Genomic DNA, 9746 nt, shown 5'->3' with positions numbered 1-9746 from the left:
TGATATTCCTGTAAGATTTCTTGATATTGCTCTACCTTTTACCCTGTTTCTGCCCTACCCCTGTAATCAATAAAGTTCTCCTTTGTGACCGGTGTGGGAGACTTATTGAGGGGTGGGTCTAAATTATGCCAAGGAAGCCCCTTACGTCTGTGGACTAAGGGAGGCTTCCTAATAAGCCCCTGACTTGGGGAAGTGCCCCAGTGCTTGTATTGGGTCTAGTACCCATTGGACGATCAGGCCTGTGTTCTCCAAGGTGCGCAGAGCCAGAAGTGAGTCCAGAGCCTTGGATGGTGGCAGCGGGACCCCCAGGCTAGCGGGTGTGCTCCGGGGAAGGGGTCGGCCGGACGGGAGGCACCCCAGGGAGGCACTCGGAGCCTGGAAGGTGGTCGGCGCGGGGAGGTGGGCGGCTCAACGCAGGAGCGCCCCCTACTGGCCCGCCACAGTGACAGAGACCGCCGTTGCCCTTTCCATGTACTCTCAAGTTCCACCACCTGAGACCTCAGATCAACGGGCTGATCGCAGACTTTCCTTGGTAAATATATACATGTGGAAAGTCAGGCCCGTGGCCTTTTACCTTGTTTTCAACAGTCAAGAACTTGCCTCTTCAGTGGCGTTGTTTGTGTGCTCGCCTTACCGTGGGCAGGTGTTCTCGTATAAAGATCACAGGCTCCTTCCTGTCCTCACTCAGCCAAATAAAGATCTACAGCAGTGGTTCTCACTTTTTGTTACATTCAAGAAGTACCCAGGTAAGTGACAGGGGTCCGGATAGTCCTTTGATCAAGGGGATGGTGCAGGCACCCATAGAAGCCCTTAAAAACCTTTACACTAATGCTTGTAGTATGGGGAACAAGCAGGAGGAACTTGTCCTCCTGCTACTTAACACGAGCCCGGACATAGTAGGGATCGCTAAAACCTGGTGGGATTCAACCCATGTTTGGGCGGTAAACATTAGATGCTCCAGACTGTACAGGCGGGATAGAAAGGGGAGCAAAGGTGGGCGTGTGCCGCTCCATATCAAAGAGCAATACACGTCCTCAACAAATAAGACGGGGTCAGTGGGGGCAGACTGAAATGCTCTGGGTAAGAATACAAGGGGGTCATGGGAAAAAGGACTTAACGGTGGTTGTCTACTACAGACCCCCCAACTAGGGGGAAGAGCTGGACCGGGAATTCTCAGGTCAGCTCACCGAGGCAGTTAAGTCAAGGGATGTGGTTTTCGCAGGTGACCTAAACTACCCGGATATCTGCTGGGAGGAGCAGTCAGCCAGGTCTGACTGCTCACATAGGTTCCTCGGGGGGATACAGGAACTCCACCTAACCCAAGAGGTGCACAGTCCCACCAGGGGAAATACCTTGCTGGACCTGGTCCTGGCCACAGGAAACCACCTAGTGAGGGGACTGTGCGTTCTCGACCACCTGGGTGATAGCAATTATCGCCTACTGGAATTCACTATCCAGCACAGGGTGAAAGCTAAAAAGGAGGTGTACACCCGGCGGAAGGGAGGGGCTATCACCAAGGAGGGTTATACCTCCATTGCTCGAGACTGTAGGTGGTCTGTTAGGAAGGCTAAGGAGGAGACAAAACTAGGACTAGCGACCAGGATCAAAGATAACAAGAAGTCCTTTTTAAATACATAGCGAGTAAAAAGAAGGCACTGGGCAATGTGGGGCCCCTGCAGGACATACTCGGCAATCTGGTGGTTGCACCAGATGAAAAAGCTGACCTCCTTAACAAATTTTTTTGCCTCCATTTTTCTGAGCAGGGACTGGGGCATCTCCACAAATGGGATTTTGGTTGGACTCAGAAGAGGCATCACCAGGCCTAGGGTCAGGGGAAACCTAGTTAGGAAACTTCTGGTGGGGCTGGGCATTTAAATCAGCAGGCCCAGATGATCTCCACCCCAGCATGCTGGGGTCATTGCTAGACCCCTGGCACAGCTTTACAAGCACTTGTGGTGCTCTGGCCAGGTGCCAGAGGATGATAAAAAGGCCAATGTGGTCCCCATTTTCAAAAAAGGAAAGAAGGAGGACTCAGGTAACTATAAACCTGTTAGTGTTACCTGGGTCCCGGGGAAGCTCTTTGAGAAAATTATCATGGAGCACATCTGCGAGGGACCAGCAGGGGAGATTAAGCTCAGAGGCCACCAACATGGGTTCATTAGGGGCAGGTCCTGTCAGACCAACCTGGTTGCCTTTTACATTCAGGTCACAAAACCTTGGACGCAGGTGTTGCGGTGGACGTAGTCTTTCTGGACTTCAGGAAGGCCTTTGACACTGTCTCTCACCCCATTCTCATTAAAAAACTAGGTGACTGTGGCATTGAGGCCTACACAGTCAGATGGGTCGCAAATTGGCTAGAGGGCTGCACCCAGAGAGTGGTGGTGGATGGGTCATTTTCGACTTGGAGGGATGTGGGCAGTAGAGTCCCCCAGGGCTCGGTCCTCGGGCCAGTATTTTTCAACATCTTTATCAGCAACTTGGATAAGGGGCTGAAAAGCACCTTGTTCAAATTTACAGATGTCATGAAGATGTGGGGAGAGGTGGGCATGCTAGAAGGGAGGGACAGGCTACAACTAGATCCGGACGGGTTACAGGGGTGGGTTGATGAGAATAGGGAGGGATTGAATACTGACAAGTGCAGGGTACTGCACCTAGGGAGAAAGAACCAGCAGCATACCTATAGGCTGGGGATCTCCTTTCTCATCAGCACAGAGGCAGAAAGGGATCTTGGAGTCATTATTGATTCCGAGATGAACATGGGCCACTGATGGGAGGACATGGTCAGTAAGGCTAACTACACCTTGTCATGCATCCAGAAATGCATCACGAGCAGGTCCAAGGAGGTGATCCTCCCCCTCTATGCGACATTGGTCAGGCTGCAGTTGGAGTACTGTGTCCAGTTCTGGGTGCCACACTTCAGGAGGGATGTGGACAGTATTGAGAGGATCCAGAGGAGGACCACTTGCATGGTCAGGGGGCAGCAGGGCAGGCCCTACGAGGAGAGGCTATGGGACCAGAACCTGTTCAGCCTCCACAAGAGAAGGCTGAGAAGAGATCTGTCGCCATCTATAAACTTACCAGGGGGGACCAGCATGGAATGAGAGAGGCCCTGTTCCCCCCAGCACTACCCTGAGTAACTAGGAATAACGGCCACAAGTTGTTTGAGAGTAGGTTCAGGCTAGATATCAGGCAGCACTACTTCACAGTCAGGGAGGCTAGGATCTGGAACCAATTTCCAAGGGAAGTGGTGCTTGCTGCTACCTTAGGGGTCTCCAAAAGGAGGCTAGATAATCACCTAGCTGGGGTCATTGGATCCCAGATTTCTTTCCTACCCATGGCAGGAGGTCGGACTTGATGATCTGCGCAGGTCCCTTCCAACCTTATCAACTATGAAAGTATGAGGCACCCTTTGATAGTCTTGAGACTCTCCTCAGGAAACACCAGCTCTTAATTTTCACTTGCTTTTTCAGTATAGAGAAATAGCAGAACAATTCGTTTTTTGGGAGGAACTTAGGAGAACTGCAACAGTTATTATCTTTTGGCTGCTCTGTGTTCCTGTTTGAAATAGTTGGGGTTACTGTGTGAATCACGTTTGAGTAATTAGCAGTGCTTAACTCTGTGTGGTACCCAGGGGCACCATGGAAAAGATCTCTGCAGTGGGTGAGAATCGCGGAGTTACAGAAGGTTGTGTTCAGTTGGGACCCTGGCATGTATCATTTTACATCGCGATGGGGAATGGAAGACCCAGAGCATCTCAGCTAATTTCAGCTCGGTCAGGACAGCAAATTAATTCTGTGGAAAAATGTGGCCCCTCCTAGCTGTGCCTTTCCGGTGGGAACCTTGTTCAACATCTTGTAGGGGCAGGAGGGCAAACTAACTGCTGTGGGTCTAGGGCGCAGTAGCGCACAGCGCCCTACTGCACCCTGCTGCAGAGAGACATTTTCTATGGTTAGGGTCTAGAGTTGCAGAGAACTTCCCCTCCCAGAACCTGTTGTTCACATCAGCAGATTTATAAGCTCTCAGAAGAGGCTGGGGCAGCTGTTTTGGGTACTCATGGTACCAGAAGAGATAGGGTTGCTTGAGAAGGTAGTAACATTGCACGGGACATTAACCACGTGTCTTTCTGAGACAGCCACCTCTGGACGAGACTGGAACACGGAATCTCTCTGGAGTCGACGTGTAAGAGCAAGTGAAGAATATAAAATGTTCTTCTTCCTTTTCTCAGTTCACATGAAACTCCATGGGGAGGCTGCCTCTGGGTGTCGCCTTGCGCAATGGAAGGAGCTTCTTACCCACTCTCCATGTGCCTGGCAGGCATGGGGGACACTGCCCCCAAATCTGTGCGCGGGGCAGAGGCAGGCTGCTGTTGCAGGCTGGGACTCTGAACCCTGGCTACCACTGCCCTGGCAGCTGCGCAAAGCCGGTGCCAAGCCGCCCTGGGGCCTGGGAGGGTCAGCCGGGGTCGACCTAGCGCCCAACCTCCAGCCCCGGAAGTCTGTATGAGGTTTCTGAAATGGGCCTTGCCCGGCCCTTCGATCTAGGAGGGCGGACACTTTCGGTGGTTGCTCCCGGTGGCTGGGCCGGGTGCCACATCTGCAATATTGCCAGGAAAGGTGCGTGGAGATTTTCGGGGACACACTTTTTAGGACCCTAGATGCCCATCTTCGGTTCCAGGAGGGCAGCTTGTGGAACCTCTGGGGCAGAACCGTGCTGCGTGGATGAGTCAAACCCGAGTTTGGTGCCATGTCAACTGGAGCTCCGGCTGGGCCCGGACTGGAGGGACAGGCCAGGCGAGAGTACAAAGCGGCCCGGCTGGAATTCCAGGTTCAACCCGGTCCAGGGCTCTGTGGCCAGGCAGGCTGGGGGCAGCTCCAAGGATGCCGGCAGGGCTGCGGGGCCCCGCAGTCAGAGCCCAGCGACCCCAGCAAGGGGCGGAGGGCCCGGGCCTGGGCCCTGGAGGCAGGAGCCCAGGCAGGCCTCTGCGGGCCAGGCCAGGCGAGAGTTCCAGGAGCCTGGCCACCAATCCGGCTTCACCCCAGTGATTTGCTCTTAGGTCGGCCAGGCCAGGGTGCTTGCACGGGAGTGGTGGGGCTCTCCTGCTGGGGAACCGGGAGGACCTGGTGTCCGCCGTGGGACTTAGAAAATTTCCGCTCCGTTGGTTTGGGAGCAGTTAATGTGGTGCGGGGCAGGGGCCTTTGCCCGCACGTGGCATCGCTTGGCTGCCGAGGCAGAGGCAGCGGAGCACAGACGCAGCAGGCCTCCGCCCCATGCCTGCCCACGGGGTCTGCACAGCGGCCCGAGCCTCTACACCCCTGGACGAGCTGCCCTGGATCTGACTCTCCCACAACCTACCCCAGGACACCATTCACACCAGCCCCTGCCCTCGTCCCTCCCTCACTGCAGCGGCCTCAAGCTTTCCCCGCAACAGCCCTTCCCTCCTACACTCTTACCTGCTGGGTAGTGTCTCTGTGTGTAGAAATAATTTTATGTTTAAGATTTACTCAGTCCCCCCCCGCAAAAAAAATAAAAGGATTTTCTCCCTCTGCCTGTGCTCCTCGGCAAGCATGGGGGAAAGTGTGCTCCCCGGATGTGTGCCCTGGCCAAGGGCAGGTTGCCGCTGGCACCAAGCTTTGTTACTATGGCACTGCTCGGAGATAAGGGAAGTGTTGCCTGGTCTGAGGGACCAGGTTTGGCTTGTTTGTTTTGTGTGATGCGGATATTGTAAGGTGGGGGGTGGGGAGGAGGGCAGCGGGCCTTTGTAGGGTGGAGTTTTTGTAACCGGTGAAGGTTTTGGGTTATAGACATATATTTTTACAGAAAAAAAGAAAACCCAACAACCCCAAAACAACAGCAACAACAAAAACCATATCCTTACAATCCAGGTATTGAAGTGCTTCCTGCCTTTCCCCATGAGCGAGAAGCAATGGTCAGAAGGGCTCTAAGTATAAACTCCTCTTCCTTCTCACTCCGGTTCTGATACCTGCTTTCTGTGGCGTCTGTATTGCTCGTGGGAGGGAAGGAGGGAGGAGGAGTGGCTGGGGGCGGGGGAGCAAAGACGGAAAGGATCGGAGACTGTTTTAAAATAACCATATTTATAGGTTGCAGCCGGGGACAGATGTGGACTGATAGCCAGATACTGGTAAGAACGCCCCCTGGCGGGCATGGGGGCGGTACCCTAAGGAGCGGAGAGCCTCTCTCTTCCAACCAACCAACCCTTGTCGGACTGTCCCATAGTAAATGGTGGGAGGAATTTAATCCGATGTGAATCAGTGTCGCTCTTCCCATATGAAAGGACCTGCGCCAATTCAGACCCACATACCTAACACGGAGCAGGCAAGAGGATATGACCGTGTGCATTGGAGATGCTGCAGCGCGGTGTCCAGCTGGCTTCACTTTCCGCTGCCACTTGTCCTAGTTAATGACTTCCCATCATCCCGGCAAGTTTTGATGATGTTTTTTTTTTCCCCGGAGGTGATTCCACAGCTCGGGCAGGTGGGTGCTGTGGGGTTAGAAGAGTAGTCGCAACTCTTGACTACTAACTTCCTCTTATCCCCTTCACTCCTTTTAATCTCGCTTCCCTCTCTGTGGCTTCTTCGTGATGTACTTAATGTCCATGCCAAAGTTGTAACTCTCCTTGCAGCTGTTCTGGGAAGGAGCTACCTGCAATTATTGTCAGAGTTTCCCGTGTAACAGCACTTTTTTCTGCTTTCAATTCAAGTTTTATTTTTTTCCCTCCTTTAAAGACTGTTTTTCCCTCCAAAAAACATCAACCCCGAGACTGCCCTTCACACTCTGTTAGGATGCACCGCCTTGCCGCCTAGCTTTTATTCGCGGTTTCCTTCCCGAGTCTCATCTCATTTCCCCGAGAAAACACCCGACTCCTTCTCCTCCCCCCTCGCCCCAGAGGACGCTCCGCCCTGCCACGCCGCGTTTTCGTGCGGGGCAGCCCCTGCTTGTCTCACCGTGTCTCCCACAGCGCAGTAGTACACGGCCGCGTCCCCCCGCCCAGGTGCGAGGAGCGCCAGAGCGCTGGATTTTCTGTCCTTCGAGATGTGCAGAGCCCCCTCCGGAGAGGAGACTTGGACAGTGTCCTTGCTTCCGAAAACAATGAATTGGGGTCCGCGGTTGGGGAATAGCCGGTACCAGTAGATATAATCCCCGAGGTTGATTGAGGAGTGTTCACAGGTGAGGTTGAGCGGAGTTCCCTGCAGCGCCTCTGCCGAGCCGGGCTGCAGGATCTGAGCTGTTCCCAGGGAGCCTGGAAAAGGAAACGAGAGGGGAGCTGGATTGACTGGGCCGGAGACCCCGAAATGTTCTGAAGTGCTCCCCTCCCCGTGTACAAACTCAGGCTTGTTCAAAGGATAATCGTGATGAAAGGAGCCAGACAAAGACAATAAGAAAACAGGGAGAGTGGAGGAGCTGAGGGAGGTCAGGCAGACAGACAGATACGTGCCCAGAGGAAGAGGCAGTTGAAGGGAGCGGGTGTGCTCGGGAGTCCCTGGGGGCCGAGGATGGGCTTTGGCTTTTTTCGGGAGAGTCAAAGAGACTGAACAACGCGCGCATCGACTCACCCAGAACCAGCATCAGCGCAAGGGCGGAGGTCGGGACTGCGCCCATCCTGCCGCGGAAGTTTTCTGGGTCTCTGCCCTCAGCAGCCTTTTTATTCTTGTTCCCAGAGCGGGAGTCTCCGGCCCTTTCTTGCGGCCAGAGACAGAGCAAGGAGCGTCACGCTGAGCTGTAAAGAGCACACCCAGTGCACGGGTCCTTGGGGCTGGTCTATGGCGCCGGGGAAGCGCGGGGCGGCTCCACAGAGGACTCCCCGTCCTGTCCTTTGCCTCTCTTCAAGCAGAGTCCGCGGGTCCCTCTGCAGGGGAAGCCGATGCCCGCCTCGCAGCCCTGGGTCAGGCCGACGCGGTGTGCCGGCTTGTGCTGCAGCGACCCCTGGCGGGCATTGCCTTGACTACAGGAGACCCCCGGCGGCAGGAGCCTGCTCTGCTGGCAGCTCCCCGCGGGGCGCGGAACTGCGGATATCGCGGGAGAGGGGCCAAAGGCGAGAAGGACCGAGCTGTTTCGGGATATCCTAACCATGTGGCCTCCGCTCCCCTATGGAATTCACTCCCCTATGCCACCAGTCCTGGCTCTGCCTGAAGGGGATTCCCATTGGATACTAAGCACTTACCCAGGAGCACTCAGCTGTCACAGTCCACAAAAGATGAAACCATAGCTCCTTTAAGAAATGGATTTTTCAAGCCCTGTGGTCCCAAGTATCACTAAAGCAGCAGTGGTGAATTTCTCTGCCTTGGTACATACCAGACCTTTATTTCCTACCCATTGGCAGTTTGAGACAAAACCCCTTGCAGAATTAAACCCTGATGGCACCCTCCCTACTCAAAGAGTATCTCCCCCTCATACCCCTGCCAACCAAGGCCCCCCAAGATATTGCTCTTACTGCCATGTCAGCGGGGAAGACCCCCTCAGGCAGGACCAAAACCCATTCCCTGAAGCACAGTTGCCCATAGATCTCCATTAGGGCAGTGCCTATAGGAACAGGATGCAGTGGTAGAGCATGCTGTACTGGGACACAGTGTTCAGGACAGATCCCAAGAAGAGAGCCTCACAGAGTCACCAGCCAGCTCGTCGGGTTTGTATTGCCCAATCCAGGCTTGCCTGACTACTTAACCCGGGACATGGAGATGCACTAATATCATGGCACTACGCGATTGCCCTGCAGGACCCCGGGACGCTCACCCCCTAAGAGCCACTTCCCACAGCTTTCAGGGCAGCACAGATAAGGCCTTGACTCCAAAGAGCACATCAGCTCTGCAGAGGTTTTGCTGACAGGCTCCCACTGAGGCCCCCCTCGGTTGGCTGAAGTACAACTGTGACCGATGGGGATCCGAGCAGTGACTCCCATGGAGAGGGGGTGGTCCGCCGGGGAGTGACTGTTGATGGACCCTCGTCCCGCTTCTTGCCTGCATCAGTACCGGAGCTCCCGGCGGTCCCCGCGGCCTCTAGGAAAGCTTCGAGGTGCGGGGTCTGCCTGTTTCTTCTGCGGCCCCTTCGCTTTCAGTGCCGCGGAGAGGAGGGGAGCAGGGACACACGTCCCAACTTAAAATCTGGGAGTATAGGGCTGAGTCTGTGATTCACCTTCAGGACATTTAGTGCGAAGCTCGGGGTATCTCCATAGCCCTTTCCTTATTGATAGAAGAGTCATCGATAAGGAAAGGGGATAAGGATTGGGGATGGAAGAGTCGAAAGAGGTAGGAGAGTGTTTGGTTGGATTCTGAAAGGCAGGAAGGTGTCTAACTTACTATCTGCAAGGGCAGGAGCCTACATCCCTTTATAGGTCTGTCGCGGTGGCCTTTAGTCCCCTGTGAAAGAGTTAGTCTCTAACCTATTTCAACTTAGAAATGTCCAGAGCTCAGGATTCCTATTTGGGAGAGGAAAAGGCACCCGTAGTAACTTCGGGAGAGGGTCTGTGAGTGCTGGTGACCGTGTGGCCTGCCGAGTTTGGTCTTTTTGGTCCGGTCTTTTGCGGTCACTGTTTGATGTATCATCAGGAAATGTCACTACAGCTCCCCCTCCCCCCACCCCAGCCCCCCGGCCGACCTTCTCTCGCCAATCCAGGTATTGACACGAGAAGCAGTGGTCAGAGGGGCTTAAATAAAACCCCTCTTCCTTCTCACTCGGGCTCTGCTACCTGCTCTGGCTGGCGTCTGCACTGCGCGTGGGGAGTTGGGGGGGGG

The 9746-nt window shown here is 54.6% G+C and overlaps 1 gene segment (V, D, J or C); it reads right to left on the bottom strand.

Annotated features, from left to right (window-relative positions):
• Positions 1–6020: 6020 nt before the first annotated feature.
• On the bottom strand, positions 6021–7692 carry LOC102382045. The segment is given in 3 exon segments: positions 6021–6660; positions 6963–7258; positions 7572–7692. Coding segments are annotated over 3 exon segments (438 nt in total).
• Between the last annotated feature and the right edge of the window lie 2054 nt (positions 7693–9746).

The sequence above is a fragment of the Alligator sinensis genome, unplaced genomic scaffold (genome assembly GCF_000455745.1).
Source record: "Alligator sinensis unplaced genomic scaffold, ASM45574v1 scaffold1124_1, whole genome shotgun sequence".
In the NCBI taxonomy this organism is placed as follows: Eukaryota; Metazoa; Chordata; order Crocodylia; family Alligatoridae; genus Alligator; species Alligator sinensis.
The sequence above is the reverse complement of the archived record's forward strand: the minus strand, read 5'-3'. Positions and strand labels throughout refer to the sequence as shown.